This window comes from Rhipicephalus microplus, chromosome 2 (assembly GCF_043290135.1).
Source record: "Rhipicephalus microplus isolate Deutch F79 chromosome 2, USDA_Rmic, whole genome shotgun sequence".
NCBI lineage: Eukaryota > Metazoa > Arthropoda > Arachnida > Ixodida > Ixodidae > Rhipicephalus > Rhipicephalus microplus.
In genome coordinates this window covers 92,731,545-92,752,735 of record NC_134701.1, presented here as the reverse complement: position 1 = coordinate 92,752,735, position 21,191 = coordinate 92,731,545, and the positions used below count along the sequence as shown (strand labels likewise).

Below are 21,191 nucleotides of genomic sequence, written 5' to 3'. Positions count from 1 at the left end.
TGAATAGCTCTCTCACTTTGTCCTTCTCGCTACTCTCGGCGGTTTTATTTGCTGAATCCTCCGACATCCTTTTGGTAGGACCATTGCATTTAACAATTCATTTCTCGCTATCGCCACGAAGGAAAGGAATATTTCACCGGAAGCCATCATCTCGGAGTGTTACTCGTGCGCATTCAAGCACCTACCAAAAGCTGATTTAAACTTAATAGCCTACTAAAACTTAACCTCAGTCACTGAATTTTGTGCTCTTGTATGTCTAAATTGTGTGCACATGTTTTTATATTTCATCAGCACATTTTTCAGCGTATGTTCTTAGATCCTGCAAAAGCTTTGCTCGTGTATTTTTACCACTTTTTTACTTTTTTCTTTGTTTTTCCTGTATTTAGTAAACTGTTCTTTCCCCTTATGTGATGCCCCTAAAGAGCCCTTATGGGTCAAATAAATGATGATGATGATGATGATGACAATAGTGATAATAATAATAATAATAATAATAATAATAATAATATCACGTAAGTCAATACGTCCCGCGTTGGGAGGCATGTGTAGTGAAAGCGACGATTAATGAGGCAAAAATTTATACGGGTGAAGTTCCACCTATCGAACTATATTTGTTTTATCTAATCGTCCGGTAATGATTCCGGTGGAAGTATTAGGCCGCATAAAGCACGGTTGCTGTGGACAGTAATGACACTGCGCAACACAGCTCATCCATATCTTTATAAAGGGCACATGAACTTAACGCACTGTCAAAGCATCGCTCGCCCTCTGCCACTTGCTGCCCCGCCGTGGTGGCCTAGTGGCTAAGGTACTCGGCTGCTGACCCGCAGGTCGCGGGTTCAAATCCCGGCTGCGGCGGCTTCATTTCCGACGGAGGTGGAAATGTCGTAGGCCTGCGTGCTAAGATTTGGGTGCACGTTAAAGAGCCCCAGGTTGTCAAAATTTCCGGAGCCCTCCACTACGGCGTCTCCTATAATCATATGGTGGTTTTGGGACGTTAAACCCCACAAATGAAATAATCTGTCCCTTGCTACCACTCTGAAAACTGCGGGGAGGCGTTGCCGTGAATGCTACGTGCGTGGTAGTCCACGCAGATTGAAATATTAACTATCGTCCACGCACTTTCCGCGCAAAAGCAACAGACAGGTGCGTACCGTCACGCTCACGCCGGTAACCATAAATGTCTGCCAGATGTGAGAATGGTTCGAATAATAGACTACTTGAATGTTACTATAACAACTCACCTCTTCTCTTCACGTTGGACGCCCTCTTCACATTCACCTATTCACGTTGGGCGCACATGGCACCGTGTGCACGCGCTCCATCAAACTGGCACGACGTGATGGTCACTGCACGTTGGCTCGCTAAAAACCTTCGTTGGCAGGCACTCTACGCTGTTTCGCAGCTAATACGAACACATTCAACGCTTCAAAAGTGAGAAAAGCCGTGGCCAATGAGCCTGAATCACTGGAGTCGTCGAACACTGCAGTCGGTATACCACGTAGTGCCGTTTTATGTGTTGCAGAAAGATTCTGGCACATGGCGCCATTGTATTTCCTAGCCGTCATTACCTAATGGACTTCATTTTTCATCTTTTTTTACGTAGGTCGCCAACTAATCTTGCGTCGACAAGTATCTTTTCTGCTGTGTGTCGCTCTCACTGCCCGACTCACGATATGGCTACGTACACGACAAACCAACCTAATTATTAGCAAAATGGGCTGCCAAGCCACATGTATGCCGAAGAAAAAAGTCATGCTTTAAGAGAACTTAGCTTCATTCTTCCAAAAAAAAAAACAAGCATTAGGAATAGGAAGCGGATGAAGCCACGTTCCCGACAACGTACTTCGGTAGAGGCACGAATAAAATCCGGAAAAAATCTCAACAATAAATAAAGGCAGCTGCTACGTTCCTTACAACAATCCACCCCCCCCCCCTCTCCTTCCCCGTAGGTTAGCTGAGACTAGCACAAGTGTATAATCGCTCAGCAAGGATCACTATCATAAATTTTCAAACCACCATCAGAATTGACAGCAAAGTACATTCAACAAACTTCAGCGTCAACAGATACTGCGTGTGATAAGGCCGAGAATGAAAGAAATCATCGGCAGCAAAGCAGTGGTTCAAAAGAAAGACGTTTGAAAGGAGCCAGCTGAAGCAAAGACAAACTCAAGATTGATTGATTTGTGGGGTTTAACGTCCCAAAATCAGCATATGATTATGAGAGACGCCGTAGTGGAGGTCTCCGTAAATTTCAACCAGCTGTGGTTCTTTAACGTGCACCCAAATCTGAGCACAAAACTCAAGATGTCTCACTCAGTATAGCCAAGACATCAAACCCAAGACAACTTCGTAGAAAGGGATGCCGAAAGAGACGCCTCAAAACAACGTAACCAGCACGAAGCCACTCACTTTTCTTCTAAAAGAGCAATGCCATCACCCCATTGGTTTCGCTCAGCGGATAGAACACGTAGAAGCACCTCATTAGTAATGATCACGATAAAAACCGATGCCCGCGAAATTGAGCTATGGCGCCAAAAGGGGTTTCAGTATGAATAATTTGTGATATGTCTGCTAACTGTGTTGTCAATGGTGTTCATGTGCAAGCCCTACTTCTGTCCTCCAAGGCGCTATAGCCAGCCTCGCCCATCAGAGCGGGGGTGCTGTACAGGGTGGCCCGAACTTCTTCGGCCCACGAGTTTGCTCCGCGCACTCAGTGCGGCGGCTATGGCACGAAGACGCTACAGATTGCGCATTAGCAGCGTAGATAAAAATGGCTACAAGAACAAGAGTGGTGTAAAAACTCATATGGGGCATGTGCAGTATTTATCGAAGGAACAATGCGTGAGAAACCGGCAAAGCTGCTAATTGGTCAACATTTCAACAGTGCAGTGACGTCCGTGTGACTGTCGCGCTGTCTTTTTGGCAATTAAACATCGCGCCTTCGAAAGGCGTGTTCGTGGGCGTTTGTCCTCTTTCAGTCAGGATCTTTCGTTTCACCTGCAGCATGAAAATTTTCGCCCTCGAAGGAAACCAGGGTGCACTCACAGCACTCTCGTGCAGATCGTTTCGCTTCTATCAAATATTGTGGGTAAACATATGGACACGTTCGCATCATGGCGACGATAGGGTTACTTTGTATGCTCCCTTCGGTAGCAGAGCGAAACCTAGATCCGCCATTACGTTTAACATCTGTGCAGCGACGCCACTCGCCAAGCGCGGAGGGGACGAATACGGCATGATGTTCCAGAGTGGGTGAGATGCGTCATACTTATTCGAGTGCACTCAGCTACGTATATTGGGCTATAATATTGAAGCTGTATGTGTCTACAAGTTTTCATCGCGTCTGTGGGAAAAGTAACGCGCGCAACAATTTTACAGCGTTTGGCTCATCTCCTTTACAACCACATAATGTGCGGAACTTCCTGCCCCAACCTGAAGACAGAGGAGAAACAAAAACCTAATCTGCTGATACAGAAGGCTACAAAGTTTGCCCTTGGACTGCCGCCAGTTGTCTGCACTGACCAATTGCTTTGCATGGGAGTTCACAATACGTGAAAAAAACTGACCAAAGCACACCTCATCAACCAGGTCGAGAGGCTCAAGCTGTCACTCACAGCACAAGCCGTCCTTCGACGCACAGAATACAAGACCACCCTAGAACCCAACGAAGAACGCAAAGGCAAGATACCGCCACAGCTCTGAGAATGCCTTGAAATTCAGCAGATTCCTCGAAACATGCATCTTCAAGATCACCGAGCAAGGCGGCTCGCACGGGTTAACATCCGAAAACCATGGCAATGACTCGCAGGTGCGATACGTGGACGCAGTTAAATATCCGGGACGTGATGCCTTCGCGATTACCGTCACAGATTACAAGGTCGCGGTACTGGCATCGGTGACTATCCTCTCCAAACGTGCGAAAACAGCTGAAGAGGCTGCTATAGCACTCGCCAAGCAGACGAGTGAGGATCCCATCGTGGTCTTTACCGACTCCCAAACAGCGGCACGGAACTACCTGAAAGACAGGGTCTCAACGGTGGCGATTAGGCTACTAAAGCGCATTAACAATCCTCCTCCCTACACATGCATCGTGTGAATTCCGGGTCATGAAGGTCTCGAGGGAAATGAAGCGGCACACACCGCAGCCCGCGAATGCGTCAACCGGGCATTCCCATACGAGATCCGAGGCACCTCCCACTCAACAACAGAATCAGAGGCAAGAGAAGCCATACCACTAACGTACATGAGTACAAAATGAGCTCACATAATATACACAGCGTCAGGAGGTCCCAAAGTAAGAAACTGTCAGGGGGACCTCCTATCGTTAATGGGGTACATAAAAGGTAAGTAACAGCAGCAAAAGCTACAAGTGCGAACAAAAATAAAAAGTGCATTCAACACAGAACAATAAATAGTCAAATCGAAAAAGTTATTTTACCAGAACAACATTATACAAAACTACAAGAATACGTAAAAGCAGGAATTGAAAACGTAGAAGTAATAATGAAAATGTTTTATTACAAATGAACAAGGGGCTCAATTAACAGTATGCTTTTCATGTTATGTTTAAAAGACTGCAATGAATGAGACGACTTAACATGAAGAGGGATATTATTCCAAAGATGAACACAAAAGAAGCGTGCTGTGTATCTGCCATAGTTTGATCTGATTTTAGGTAAAAGGAAGTTATTACGCTCTGAAAACTTGGTATTGTTGTTGTTGAAGATATGGAAAGGAATGTTATCAAGTGATATTTCGCGATGAATGAGACGGTATGTGATGAGCGACAATCTATGATAAAACAATTGTTGAATGGGTAGGATTCGAAGATGTTGATGGATAGGTAGAGAATGGCAACGGAATGGGCTAAAAGTCATTAACTTGATCGCCTGGTTTTGAAGACGTTGAAGCGGTTTGAGATGAATGGCGTATGTACTACCCCATGATGATAAGCAGTATGATAAATGGCTATTAATACAAGCATGATAAACTGAGATGAGAAAATGAGGTTGAAAAAATGCACGTGTTGTAATGATAATGCGGATACCAAATGAAACCCTTTTTATAAGTGAATTGGCATGACTATTGTATTTAAGATGTTTATCGAGAGTAACACCAAGGAATTTATCATTGTCAGATGCCAGTAAAGTATAACTATCCAGCAAGACAGTTATGGAGGAAGGAACCACAATTTGTGGGCTATGAAAGAGTACGAAAGTTGTTTTAGTAGGATTAATCTGAAGTTTGTTATTTCTACACCATGAATGCACGTTGTTAAGATCTGCAATAAGTGTGTCTTGAAGTGCGGTGAGCGATTTATGTGGTGAGTAAATGGTCGTGTCGTCAGCATATAGCAAACACTTAGAAAACGTAAGCGTATTAGGTAAGTCATTTATGAATAGTAGAAATAACAACGGACCTAATATAGAACCTTGGGGAACACCGCAGTTAATTAATTTAGTCGATGAAAATTGACCATTAGATATACGACTTGTGGCCTGTTAGACAAGTAGCTACGAATACGATTTAGAGTTGGGCCAGTAATACCAAAATACTTGAGCTTATCCAGAAGAATAGAATGTTCTAGTGTGTCAAATGCCTTTGTTAGATCAATGAATATGGCACCTACAACGAACCCTTCGTCAATAAATTGTTTAATGTTATCCGTGAATTTGAGCAATGCTTGTTCCGTTGAATAACCATTCCTAAAACCAAACTGGTGTGGGGAAAAAGAATAAATTTGTTTAGATAGTGCATCAGACTACTGTAGATAAGCTTTTCAATGACTTTGCCGAAAAATGGCAAAATGCAAATGGGGCGATAGTTGTTAATGTTATCACGAGAGCCTTTTTTGTACACAGGAATTATTTTACCACGTTTCAACAACTCAGGAAATATACCGGTTCTGAAAATTTTGTTAGCAATATCTGCAAAAACTAATGATATGTCTGCAGCAACCAGTTTTATTCTAGAGGGCCAGATGGAGTCCAGGCCTGGTCCCGTAACTTTGAGGGAAGAAATTACGTTAAAAACTTCTGAAGAAGAAACCGGGCGAAGGAAGAAGCTTGACTGAGGGCTACGTGGAAGATGGGCTGGAACGCTAAGTGAAAGCGTATTTTGGCACGCGGCAAAATGATCGCTAAAAACATTTGACATATCAGCTTCGGTAGAGTATTCCTTGTCTTTGTAAATTATTTTTTTAATGCTGGCATCGGACTCCCTAACATTCAGAAATTCTTTAATTAGCTCCCAATTACGCCGAGTATTTGTTCCGTTTTCAATTATTCGCCGTTCATAATATTCCCGTTTTTGCACGTTTGAGGACGCTAGAAAGAATGTTGCTATAATTTTTAAATCTAGCTCGCAAAGATGCGTTGAAAGGCTGCAATTTAACCTTTTTGTGAAGATTATTTTTCTTTATTATCGAGCGCAGCAGCGCATTTGTAATCCATGGATTCCTAGGAGACGAGAATGTGTGCTTATGGGTTACATGGGTTGTGCAATCGTTAATGTAATTCGTTATTGTTGATAGAAAAATCGAATATGCCTTCTCAGGACAATCTTCTCAAAAAACGTTATTCCAGCATGTGTCATGCACTTTTCGTGCAAATAAAGCTTCATTGAAGGAATTTTTCGTATATTGACGGTGCTGTGCACGTTTTCCGGTACCAAGAACGAAGAACAGGGGATAATGATCTGTAATGGAATAATCAATCACTCCGGTGGTGTAATCAGAGGTTGATGATGAAAATATGTGGTCTATTAACGTGCAAGAACCGGCAGTGTCACACCTAGTTGGAACATCAATTAAGGAAGAGAAACCATAGCTAACTAAGCAGTTAATATAATCAGAGCACGATTGACAGCTAGGAGGAAGTATGTTTATATTTATGTCACCACAAATGATGATGTTCTTATTTTCATTGGTTAAGAGATTAAGTATTTCTTCTAGCTGTGAACAGAAGTCCGAATAAGATGATGACGGGGAATGATAAATGGATGTCAGGATTGTAGGCCTGTTATTGAGTGGCAAGACATTCCGGTCGAACTCTAACCATACAGACTCGCACAATAAATTTCGGAATGAAAGATCGAGACGACGGGTGTACGCAATCGATGAATTCACAAAGATAGCAGATCCGCCACTTCTCTGATTTCCACGGTAACTATGTTCACTGATGTACCCTGGCAGATCAAATAGATTGCCATCTACCTGTGTCAGCCACGTTTCCGACAAACAGATGATTGAAAAGTTATGGTCAAGTATATAAAGAAAGTTGATCAGATCATCGTGATGCTTACGAAGACTGCGAATATTGCAATGAAGGAATGAAAATTGAGGCGGTTTATCATGGAGCAATGCTTTCGTTTTGTCACACGAGAACATGCCTCTGTTCATGGTAGAAACACAAAAAAAGGATGTGCAGGCGCACTGATTATGTAAATATGGCCAGGTCGTTTGCGTTAGAAGTACAATAAACACGACTATTTTCAGTCTTTCTGGCCTTAATCACACAATTTTCGGTCCAGAGGAATCGCCACCCTTTAGCCTTCTTCAATTCGAGAGCTTGCGCGAAAAGACGCTTGTTCTCTGGCATGAGATGATCATTCACAAAAAAAGGTGAGTCACTGCTTCGCGAAAGACCAATTGCAGAAGTGGTGAGTTTAGCTTTCCTAGTTTTACTAATGAATTCCGTTCGCTTCGATCTCGAGCAGAAACGCGCGATGATGTTCTTGTCTTTTTTCGCGGGGACACGATGAGCGATGTCAATGTCAGAAGGTACAACAGGACAACCAATTTTTTTACCTATAGCTTGTATTACAGCCAGGCAATTTTCACCTTCCGTGACGGGAACACCTTTGATTTCTACGTTATTGAGGCGTGAATACTGCTCGAGTGACGTAATACGTTGAGACAGCTTGGCGTTTCCTTCTTTCAGAAACTTATTTTCCTTCAAGATGGTTTAATTCTGAACTTTCACGGATTCATACAGTTCATTAAACATGCTCAGATTTTCTTGCATTGATGCCAATTCAGCACGTAGTGTTGCTATATCTTTCGCTAGCTCAGCACACGACGGCATCTTGAAAAAAAGCACGAGACACTGATGGCAACAGGGCAGCGGCTAAGAAGGATTAGTAGATGCAAAAGTTTATGTGACAAACCTGTACGAAGTGCAAGGACGAAATTAGTTGCTTGTCCGCTGCCGCAACCCTTGCTGCCAAATGATGGGCTGGCGCACAGGACAACCGCTTTTGTAGGCAGTCCGGCTGATGAAGTCACTCCGATAGGCGTCGCTTCACTTCACCAGAGTGTTGATAGCAGCAGGCGCGAGTTGTGACGTGAACAGGATAGCTGACGTCACTTCAGTCGATTCCACTTGAAGCGAACAGTCCGTCGATGGCCGTAGGCGGGAATTGCAACCTGTACGAAGTGCAAGGACGAAATTAGTTGCTTGTTCGCTGCCACAACCCTTGCTGCCAAATGACGGGCTGGCGCACAGGACAACCGCTTTTGTAGGCAGTCCGGCTGATGAAGTCACTCCGATAGGCGTCGCTTCACTTCACCAGAGTGTTGATAGCAGCAGGCGCGAGTTGTGACGTGAACAGGATAGCTGACGTCACTTCAGTCGATGCCACTTGAAGCGAACAGTCCGTCGATGGCCTTAGGCGTGAATTGCAACCTGTACGAAGTGCAAGGACGAAATTAGTTGCTTGTCCGCTGCCGCAACCCTTGCTGCCAAATGACGGGCTGGCGCACAGGACAACCGCTTTTGTAGGCAGTCCAGCTGATGAAGTCACTCCGATAGGCGTCGCTTCACTTCACCAGAGTGTTGATAGCAGCAGGCGCGAGTTGTGACGTGAACAGGATAGCTGACGTCACTTCAGTCGATGCCACTTGAAGCGAACAGTCCATCGATGGCCATAGGCGTGAATTGCAACCTGTACGAAGTGCAAGGACGAAATTAGTTGCTTTTCCGCTGCCGCAACCCTTGCTGCCAAATGACGTACCATGACGTACCATGCATTACAAATGCAAAATGCAAAATGACGTACCATACATTACTGCAACATTATCAGCTCGAACACAGGTTATACCCTCCGCCACATCTAAAACTCACAAGAGACGATGGGACTGACTATAGGCGTCTTCAAAGCAACACTTTAACCCACGGCATACTATTGCACCTTATGAGGCCAACGTTGCACAGCTACATCTGTCCTCACTACAATGTGCCAAACACTCTGGTGCACCTTCTACTGCAGTGCAAAGTAAGCTTCTCAAGGCTACAAGCAGCAGCACCAGATGTGGACCAAGACCTCCTCAAAGAATCGAGGGAGTCTGCGATCTGCCAGCCGGGCCTGGTCGAGCAGCGTAAACTCGTCGATCGAGACCGGCGGGCTTCCCAGGCCAGAGAGTTCCTAGAATGAGGAAACCTCCCACCTTCACTCACAAGCTTATATCAATAAATGTTTTTTTCTCTCTGTCTGGCCCATTCGTACGCAGTACAGTGAACCAAGTGAGAATTTAGGTGAATAGAAGCCTATTAGGTGTGCTAAAGATGACAGAGTTAATAAATAAGTATTAGGCGATTGAGATTATCAATCCATTCAAATGTGCCCCAGGTGACCCGAAGGCATAATGCAGTTAGTGAAGCTGAATGTGGCGAGGCTTCGACGAAAAGCGTATAAGTTATCCAAGCTGCATGTACAGCAACTTACATATAGCTTTCTAACACAATCTACGGTCAAACAGCTGAAAAGTTTCCTTGCTACCCTGGGTTTTTTTTTACAATTCAAAACGCCGCAATTATTTTTAGAATGCTTACAACCTTTCTCACCTGCACGGAAGGCACAAAAAATTTGTATTCAAGGGCATTTAAAAGAAATTTCCGACATGGTATGGTTTACAGTCAGGTTGGTGCCTTCTTACCGCCTAAGAAAGCTGATAAGTGGCCGTCGCCACAGACAGTTACGGATACGGTTACGCTGGCGACCACCGACAAAGTGACATTTCTCATTAACCATAATTTACACCGAGTTCAGTGTTCGAAAAACCAAATAGATTGAAACGAATCAGTGTTGGAGCAGCACTGTCGTGTCCGTTAACCTAGCTTCGTCCAGGCCAACATGAACATTTTACTGCATCTCGCACCTCACGACGTGGTTGATCCAATAGCTGCGGGAGTGGCGCAAAAAAAAGTTATGCGTAACTCTTCTACCTACGTTAGCATATTAAGGGACACTAGGCGGCAACGCGGCTGTGAGTGGTACGTGTGAAAGCAATGAAATTGAATGCGAGACATGTTAGAAATGCGATACCATAGCATTTACTTCGTGCCTGTGTGCATAGTCTTCAGCTCGACAAGGCCTTTCGGCAACGGCACGCGTGATGTGCGGACCCGATCATCGCCTCGAGCGTCTGTCCATCAAAGTGATTGACGCGTTAGGTAGAGTATACGCTCATTGGGACCCCAGTATAACTCGTGACTGTCATGTGTCGATGTGACTAAGCGTTTCATAGGGTGGACGCTAAGTAGCAGCTTCTTTGCCTATAACTATGTGTTCAGCTTGAGCTACTTATGCAAGACTGGAGCTAGAAAGCAGCTTGTGATTATATTGAGATTTTTACAGCGTTTTAAGGCGGCCGTCTACTCATTCTGCTTCGAAATGAAGAACTTAAAAACACGAATTTAGGCTTGATGGGGCTAGTTATCCAGGGCGTAATTAACACATGATCGATCAGATTTGTCTTGACCTACGAATTAGAATCCATCCAGAATCGCGCTGCTCGCTTCATAACGTCAAACTACTCGCGTAAATTTAGCATCACTGAACTCAAACGCACACTTGACCTTCCATGTCTCCAATCACGTCGAACCATCTCGCGTCTCTGCTTGCTTCACTCTTTCTATCATCACCCACTTGCCAGGCACCCTCGACTTCAACCCCCGCCCCGAATTTCGCCGCGCCTCAACCACAGCAAACCAATCGCACACATTTAGTGCCGCACATCATCAATAAAAGATTCTTTTTTTTCCCCATGCAATAACCCTGTGGAATACTCTCCCTCACAGTATTGTTTCGTCCACCGACCGCCCGACTTTTCGCGAAAAAATAACAATGCATCTGACCTCAATTGAAATGAATTCCTAGTTGAACCATGTTACTAGCCAACTTTTAGTGACTCCTGCATTTTGATGTTGATCACTTATGTATATTGCTGTTTTATTTCCAGCCTACGGTAGTTGTTTTTTTTTCCTGCTTGCTTGATTCCTTTCTTAGAGATGTTTTTCTCCCTTTCTTCGTCTTTTCTTCCTATTTCGGCGTTTGATTAAGAGTCCGTCATATATTGCTTGCCCCCACCTTATGTAATGCCTCCGGGCCCTTAAGGCTTCAATAAAGGAAATGAAATGAAATGAATGGTGTTGGTGAGATTTATTTAGAAACGGCGACAATAACCTCGAGCCAAATTAGTAAAGTATTCATTATTATGCTTCTAATCAACACTTTCTCATTTAGCATGATCCTTATTATGAGCAATAAGTTAAAATAATCTGGGGATTGCTCGGGTAACCTAGGTTAAAATGAGACAAAAAAAACGTTTTAGATTACACTAATACCAATCACAATGGCGACGGAATATTATAAAACACTTACAAGCACAAGACCTTCACACAAGTCGTGGATTTCGAAGTAGACGATATCAACCTTCAGACCTCGCTAAAAAGAAATGAATGTCACTGACTGCCACACAATTTAGATAGCGAGCTTCCAGTTTAGGTTGGTTGTCCTAAGTAACGGAACAAGAAAACAAGATCACCTCATTAGGCAAAATGTTATCTGATTCGGCGCCAGAAAAACTTTACATGGCCCTTTACTCGCTTCTACCAGGCATGCAGGGAATTCCAATCGATATAGCTGAGCCATGGGGACTGCCGACGGACGTGCGTATTCTGCCCCAGTACCTAAAGGAGCTCGACTACGAGACACACCTGGTTGGAAAGGTACGTGCACCCATCTTTAGTGTACATGCTTACCTTCAAGTTGATATTGTTGCACCACTTGACGATAGTTACCTAATCACCACAGCTTTTTTTTTTATTTGAAGAGTGCCTGTCACAATACAGGATCATGAATATGAATCAGTGGTACTTTGCCGGTCGTATGAAATCATATATCTTTGTAAATAACTGGAAAGTGTGTGCGTACACATCACTGTAAAAATTTAGAGTGCTGTACAAAATATCGAATGAGCCCAAGCCAGATTAGTCGGATAACTAAGGTATATGTAAACTGTTAGCGTACCTTCCATAGAAGACCATGTGTCTAGTATTTGGGCGGCTTGTTGCCAGTATCGCCATCTACGTATGAAAGGGATAACTTACAGCAAACAAAAATCAAAATAATATGACATCACAAACTGAAGCAGTAGTGATGTCTTGCGATTTCCTAAATGGCGCGAAATCGTATTCTTCCTTAATTGCTGACTTTTACTGTGCTGTTGTAGGCGATTTCATTGTATAGAATTTTATTGCCGCGTATTTTACGTAGAAAATACGCGACGGAGCTGTGTTCGAGCAGGCGACGGTTGTTTCAAGGCCAACAGCAGCACGTTTTCGTACACGATAGTTCCTTTCTTTATGACCATTCAAACACTCAGTCGTTCTACCTTCTCGTTCTTTTGTGCTCTCCGCATTTTCTTCTGTTTGTTAGCTGCACCGACAATGAACCGGCACTGGTACAATGAAAAGTGGGGCTCTGTCCCCGCACCGGCAACGGAAACTTGAAGCATTGCTGTACGTCACCGTCACCACGTTTTCGAAGAAAAAAACGGGTTCGAAATCCTCTACCCTGACTAAAACCAGTGACGTCATGGTGACGAGGCGGGACATTTGACAGCTGTGAGGACGAGCCCTTGGGCTATCAACGAGCGCCATTGTCGAGCAGGTTGCTATAGCTTCAGCGATGATCAACCCCTCACACACCTATGTCTTTACAAACTCTCGCGCCGTCATTCGGGTTTACGAAAACGGCAACATCGCTCAAAAAGCAGCCCACATTTTACAAACACGCAAATACAGGGCTCGCCCTACTTCTCTTGGTTCCCTGCACACGTGGGCAAACACGTTCACTCACAGCAACCCAACCTACACGAAATCATTCATGATCGTTGAGCGACGATCATGAGCGACGTTCAAGAGTGACGATCAATCAGCCACCAAAAAACTGAGCACAGACGCATAGTTGCTGTTGTTGTTTTCCTCTGCACATGGCTCGTACCCAAAGGAGGTGATGGGCCGATTATAAGGTGAATTTGCCCGGTACTTTCTGCATTGCTTCATTCCTAAAAACGCTAGTGTTTTATTAAGATTTGAAGTGACAATTGCAAATTTGAAAAAAAAAAGTTGTGAGCCCACAATTTAACGAGAAAATTCTTTATTCGCCGTGATGTAAGGCTGAACGGCGAAAAAAAGCATTGCTTTGTCTGCATTCCAGTGTAGAGGGACCAAATTAAAAAGAGCAGGTTCCGATAATTGCAAGCCCAGTTTTTGAAGAAGTGGTGCTAGTAAGCTTTTTCTGAATAAATGAAAACAGTGACAATATAATAAAAATTACTGCTTCCTTTTGATTACAGTAAATAAATACAGGAGGATTCAATAAACCAGATATATACCAGTAAAAATTGAGGGAGGCAATGCCGCAACGAGATTTTGTGATGACAACTTTCGTCATCTTTGAATTGGACAGCTCACTGCGGCTGGGAAATAACAAGAAAGAAAGGCTGCATGGAAAAGACTTATATGTTATCAGAGTCCAAAAAATTGAAAGGATTATCAGCTCATTGCAGCAACATTTAAACGCACAGTATCGCGAGCGAAAGAGCAATATGACCAAGAACATTTCGAGTACCTGTCTAAATCAAATAACAAACGTGCTTTATTCAACTTCCTTCGTGGTGGGAAGAAGACCCCTATACGAGGAAACGTTGACTCAGTAGTTTACACCTCACAGGAACTACAGGAATCATTGAATCAGTTAACTAAAGAATTAGAAAACAGGTTCTCAACGCATCTTCCTAATTCGGCTTACACAACAACCATCTATGACTACACAGAAATATCGACTTCCGAATTAAATCAGGCTATGGAAAGATTGCTAAATGCAGAACCAGGCCCCGATGGAATAACAAATACAATGCTAAAAATATTTCACAGGGAATATCCCAATGATCTGTTAAGTCTCGTCAATTATTCCCTTAGAAGAGCATGGATCCCTTCTGAATGGAAGATTGCGAAAATTATACCATTGCTTAAGAAACAGGGGGCAGACTATAATTTAGACAACATACGACCGATAGCCTTAACATCTAATGTAGTAAAACTTATTGAAAGGGTACTTCATGGTCGTATAATTAGGTTTATTAACGAGAAACAACTGTTGAGTTCTTCCCAAATTGGCTTTAGATCTGGATATTCCATATGGCATGCACATGTAGATCTGGAAAGTCGTATTCATATTACCCGTCACAAAAAGCACTTTGCGGCTTTAGTAACGTTAGACATATGTAGAGCATATGATAGTGTAGAGTATTTTATCTTGACTAATCAGTTATGGAGTCATGGACTTCCACCTTATATAGTAGCATGGGTGACAGAATTTTTAAGTAGAAGAGAATTCTATTGTTATCAAGGCGGTTTCTCTTCCTGTAAGCACAAGCAAACCCGAGGTGTACCTCAGGGGTCAGTACTTTCCCCGATTTTATTCAACATATTGCTGCCTAGTACTATCCCCGTTCATCCAGATGTGAAAACCTATGTTTATGCCGATGACATTGCTTTCTTTGCTATGGCGCATGACTTCCACTGTCTCTACACTATCTTGCAGGCATATCTTAATAGAATAGAACATTGGCTGGATGGATTGATGTTGAACCTGAATACCAGTAAATGTGCTATTCTCGTTTTTCCAATCAAAGATCCCGTGCACATATCTATTAATTACAAGCTCCAAGAAATCCCACAAGTACAATCAATGAAATATCTTGGAGTTATGTATAATGAACATATAAATTGGCGCCCTCACATTGAATACATCGCGACAAAAGCAGTACGCGCGATGGGCGTATTGTGGAGGTTGAGCAATTGTAGATTAGGTATGAGAAGAAAGGCACTTTTGATTATATATAAAATGTATGTCCGACCTGTGTTGGAGTTTGGCTGCATTCTTTTTTCAGGTGCGCCAGCCCACAAACTTCGGCCGCTCGTTCTGTTGGAAAGAGAGGCTTTACGGCTGTGCTTAGGACTTCCAAAGTATACTGCAAATGCAGTGTTATACCTTGAAGCTCGAATACCAACCTTATTATGTCGCTTTAACACTCTTACTGTGCATACCTGTTTACGACTATATGAAGCACCGTTCAACCCTGAACAAATTATTTTCATTTCCAATCCTGACCTATTCTTCTCCGTGCATTGGCCCAGATTTACCAAACCACAAATAGTATTTGTTCAATCGTTACTGGAGCCCCTAAATGTACACGTAAGTGATCTGATTCCTTTAACTGAGCAACAAAATTCTCCAGAAATTGTTTACCATGATATCTTCCCAACTCACGCTAAGCTATTACCTACAGGCATTTTAAATGGTTTATTGCAGGACCATTTAAGTACTCTGCCAACAAATGTCATTATAGCAACGGACGCATCTCAATCACATGAAAAATCAGGCGTTGGAATATATTGCCCCGTACTTGATTGGTCATTTTCACTTCGCCTACCAGATTTTCTTCCTTTCTTTCTGGCTGAATTCATGGCAATAATGTTAGCTTTGAAAAAGGTATATATTTCCATTCCAGTCGTAGCAGTCATAACTGATTCATTATCAGTGTGCTCTTCTCTATCCGCATCTAGTCACTCACCTATAGTGAAACTTTTTAAATCGTTGATCCCCTGTCATCTCCGAAGTATTCATTTAATCTGGACACCAGGGCACAAAGGTGTGTTGTTAAACGAAATAGCTGATTCTCTTGCGAAGGCATCCCCTTCGACACCAATTATTCCTATTTTCCCTCATACAGTATACATTACGGTGGCGCGATTTCGCACGCTTAAAATTAGGCAAAATTTATCTGGCCCTGCACCGACGGCTTCTCCAGAGTACAAACACTTGTTATTTCCCTAGCGCAGTGAACTGACTAATTCAAGGATGATGGAAGTTGTCATCACCAAATTTCGTTGCCGCGTTACCTCCCTCAATTTTACTTGCATAGATCAGGCATATTGAATTCCCCTATGTGCATTTACTGTAATCAAGAGGAAACGATCAGTTATTTTTTATTACATTGTCGCCGTTTCATTTTATTCAGGCAAAGCATACTAGCACCACCTCTTCAAAGACTGGACTTGCAACTATCACAACCTGATCTTCTTTCATTCGGAGCCTCTACACTGGGTTTCAGCCACAGGGATGTTTTATTCGCCGTTCAAGAATACATCACTGCGACTAAACGATTTTCTTGCTAAATTGCTGTCTCACTAATTTTCTTCTTTTTTTTCTGCAAACATAATATCGGTATTTCAAATCAAAATTAAGTTGCAAAAAAAATTTGTAGGAATGACGCAATGCTGAAAGTTTAGGGCAAATTCACCTTATACTCGGCCAATCCCCTTCTTTGGGTACGAGCCATTTGCACAAGGGAACAACAACGACAACAACAACAACAAATGGTTGTACGCCGGGTAAGCCATGAGTGCAGGGTCTGATAAATTTCGCTTCATTTCAAGCGTGCAAAATCGCGCCTCCATAATGTGTACTGTAAGTGGAAAAATAGGAATTATCGGTGCGGAAAGTGATGCCTTCACAAGATAATCAGCCATTTCATTTAACAAGAAAGCCTTGTGCTCTGGTGCCCAGAATAAATGAATAGTTCGGCGATCACAGGGAATCAATGACTTAAAAACTTTCAGTACGGGTGAGCAACCAGATGTGGAGAGAGAAGGGCACATTGATAATGGGTCAGTTATGATTGCTGCGACTGGAATCGAGGTATTTACTTTGCGCAAAGCTAACAATATTGCCACAAATTCGGCCAGAAAGACAGGAAGAAAATCTGGTAAGCGAAGTGAAAACGAAGAATCAAGTACATGACAATATATTCCAACGCCTGAATTTTCACCTGACTGCGATGCGTCCGTTGGCAGAGTACTCAAATCTTACTGCAGTAAATTATTTAAAATGCCTGTAGATAGCTTAGCGTGAGTTCGAGAGATAATATCGTCAACAATTTCTGGAGAAATTTGATGCGCGGTTACAAGAAGCAGATCACGAACTTTTACATATAGAAGCTCAAGTAACGATTGAACAAATACTTTTCGGGGTTTGTGAAATTTGGGCTAATGCATGAGAAAAATGTAATCAGGATAGCAAATAAAAGAAGTTTGATCAGCGTTTAAAGTTGCTTCATGTAATCGTGAAAACGTCTGCACCGTAAAAATCTTAAAGCGACATAAAAAGGTTGGTATTTGTGCTTCAAGGTATAACACTGCATTTGCAGTATACCTACTGCAAATGCAGTAGGTATACTGCAAATTCTAAGCAGATCCTAAGCAGATCCGTAAAGCCTCCCTTTCCAATAGAAGGAGCTGCCGAACCTTGTAGGGTGGTGCACCAGAAAAAAGAACTCAGCCAAACTCTAACGTAGGTCGGACATATCTTTTATGTATCATCGAAAGGGCCTTCTTTCTCATCTCTGATTTACAGCAGCTCAACCTCCGCAATACGCCAATTGCGTGTGCTTATTTTGTCGCGATGTACTCAATATGTGGGTGCCGTTTGAAATGTTGATTATACATAACTCCAAGTTATTGGAATAATTGTACTTGTGGGATATCTTGGATCTGTAATATAATAGATATGTGCACAGGATCTTGAACAGAAAAACTAAAATAGCACATTTATTGGTGTTTAGGTTCAACATCAAACCTCCCAGCCAATGTTCAAGTTCATTTAAATATGCTTGCCATGTACTGTAACGACACTGCATGTCATGTGCCATTGCAAGGAAAGCAATATCGTCGGCATGAACATATGTTTTGACAGATGACTGAATGAAGACAGCAATAGGCAATATGTTGCATTATACGGGCGAAAGCATTCACCCCTGAGGTACACCGCGGGTTCGCTTGCGCTTACCGGAAGAGAAACCGGGTTGAAAACAATAAAATTCTCTTCCACTTAAAAATTCTATATCACCCATTCTACAATAAAGGTTGGGAGCCCATGACTCTATGACTGAATAATCAAAATAGGATACCCTACACTATTGTATGTTTTACATATGTCTACAGTTACTAAAGCCGCATACTGCTTTTTGTGACTGGCAATGTGAATACGGCTTTTCAGATCTACATGTGCATGCTATATGGAATAATCAGATCTAAAACCAATTTGTAAAAAAACTCAACAGTTGTTTCTCAGTAAAAAACCCAGTTATAAGGCCATGACGTACAATTTAATAAGTGTTACTACATTAGATGTTAAGGCTATCTGTCGTATGTTGTCCACATTACGGCCTGCCCCTTGTTTTTAAAGCATTGGCATAACTTTCGCAATCTTCCATTCATAAGGTATCCGTGCTCGTATAAGGGAATAATTGACGAGACCTAAAAGATCATTCGGATATTCCTGGCGTAGTATTTTTAGCATTGTATTTGTTATTCCATCGGGGCCTGGTGCTACAATTGGCAATCTTTCCATAGCCTGATTTATATGGAAGCCGATATTTCTGTGTAGTCAAATATGGCTAATGCGTAAACAAAAGTAGGAAGACACGTTGAGAACATGTTTTCTAGTTTTTCAGCCAATTGATTTAATGATCGCTGTAGTTCTTGTGAGGTGTGAACTACCGAGTCAACGTTTCCTGGTATAGTGATCCTCTTCCTACCGAGAAGAAAATTGAATAAAACGTTTGTTTATGAAACCTTTACTGACTTTCCACGAAATTACCTCGCACCTTAAAACGACAGAAGCCAATACACTTTACCACATGCAAAAATCGAGCATGCGCACAAAGCAGCCTTTCACATGCTCCAAACGGGATCGTACTCATCTCGGGGCTGACTCAGCCGTTACAACTCGGGCATAACTCCACATTGCCCAGACTGCACAAAAGTGTACTGATATTTCACATATATCCTGTGGCCGCGCTTTTCTGCTCGTTTGTAACACAAGTACAGAATCAATGCTGCTGCGCAAGGGAATGACATTGCCAAAGATCGACACATCTCCACTGACCTTCATCGCGTCACTCTGGTCGTCTTCGTCACCAGTACTAGCTCCAAGTTCACGTTCTTTCTGTTTTTGAGCTGTCACACCTCACACCTGAAGAACACTCTGAAGATCTATGGGCCCTTCAACTAGCCACAAAGCCTGCTTTGATAACTGCGACAACACTGAGTCAGAATTCCGTGGCTTTACGACGCATTGAAACCGACGGTTCTCGTGTGATACGCCGTCGGCAAAATCGGGTTTCGTAGTCAGAGAGAGAAATCCTTGAAAAAGAAGAAAACTAAATGCTATAGTGAAACATAATACGACCTTCTTCGAGTTCATTGGCATCTCCAGTCATTTCAGTTAAAAAGAAAATTGGCTCTGTTCGTTTATGCATTGACTACCACGCATTAATCAAGATCAGACGCAAGGAAGTATATTCTAAGCCTCGAATTGATGACGCTTTAGACACACGGGGCGAATTATTTTTCGAGCCTTGACTTACGATTGGGCTACTGGCGAATCTCCATAAACGAGGCTGACAAAAAAACTGCATTTGCTATGCCGGACGGCGTTCACGAATTTATTGTAATGTCATTTGACTTGTGCATTTCTCCAACCACGTTTGAGGGCATGATTGATAGTGTTCTTTGTGACCTCAAATGGAAGACCTGCCTCTGTTGCTTCTATGATATCGTTTTTTCATCTGTGTTTGCCCAACGTCTTCAACGATTAGACGGGATATTTCAATGTACTTCCAAGGCTGGCCTTCAGATAAATACAAAAGTGCACATTTGCCCGCGAAAGTATCAAAGTCCTCGGTAACGTCGTTTCCAATGACGGAATCCAACCAGATCCCGAGAAAATCGCAGCTGTGCTACAGTTCCCTCTACCATCCAACCAAAAGACGTTGCTTAGCTCTTTTGGTCTCACGTCCTATTTTCGTCACTTTATCCGCAACTTTGCTCCACTAAATAAATTATTGGCCACTGTTGCTCATTTGTCATGGTCCAACGAATGTGAGTACACATTTCAAATTTTGAAAGAATGTCTGACTTCCAGACCAGTGCGGTGCCGCTTCGACGAGGGAGCGCCAACTATACTCCATACTGACGCAAGTGCTCTTGGCATCGGAGCAGCCCCTCTTATGCGTTATCCCACCTCTAGAGCAGGTTGTGTTCTATGCTAGCCGGACTCTCTCAGCAGCTGAGCAGAACTACACCATCACAGAGCAGGGGTGCCAGGCTATCGTCTGGTCGACACAGAAATGCTGCCCGTACCTCTACGGTCGGCTCTTCACCTTCGTCACTGACCACCACGCACTCTGTTGGCTCTCATCAATGAAGAATATGTCACGACGTCTAGCGCACTGGACACTAAGCTTACAAGGAAGCAAATTTACCATCACGTACAAGTCTGGCAAATGCCATCATGATGCTAACGCGCTGTTCCGGTGCCAACTTTCGCTCTCTCTTGACAATACGTCCACCGCATCGACTTAGAATTACTCTGACACTCAGCTTGCCTCACAACACGTATCGCTCGCCCCGCTGGACCCAATGCAACTACTTTCGAGCTCCGATTTACGTTCACTTCAGCTGGTAGATTCCTACTGTCGGGCTTTCATTGATCGCCTTCGCGGTGTCACCAAAACACCCAACAGCCATTTGCGACGCCAGATTTGACAATTTTGCATTGAAGACGGTGTGCTCAAGCGCTGCTTTTACAATCCTACCGGCCGGAAACAAGTGGGCGCCAGTTCTTCCCCGCTGCCTTTGCCATCGAGTTTTGAGTTTTGGAAGCATTCTACGATGGTATTGCTGCCGGTCATCTAGGCTTCCGCAAGACCTACAATATATATATATATATATATATATATATATATATATATATATATATATCAAAAACAAAAGTGA

The 21,191-nt window shown here is 43.0% G+C and overlaps 1 protein-coding gene across 4 annotated transcripts in view; it reads left to right on the top strand.

The window, feature by feature from the left end:
• Positions 1 to 21,191, top strand: part of LOC119169810 (arylsulfatase B) — a 188,215-nt gene that overhangs the window by 130,251 nt on the left and 36,773 nt on the right. For all 4 annotated transcript variants that reach the window (XM_075886649.1, XM_075886648.1, XM_075886650.1 and 1 more), the window contains one exon: positions 11,899 to 12,011. In XM_075886649.1, the coding sequence (XP_075742764.1) occupies positions 11,899 to 12,011 (113 nt within the window). The remainder of the gene's footprint in view (positions 1 to 11,898; positions 12,012 to 21,191) is intronic.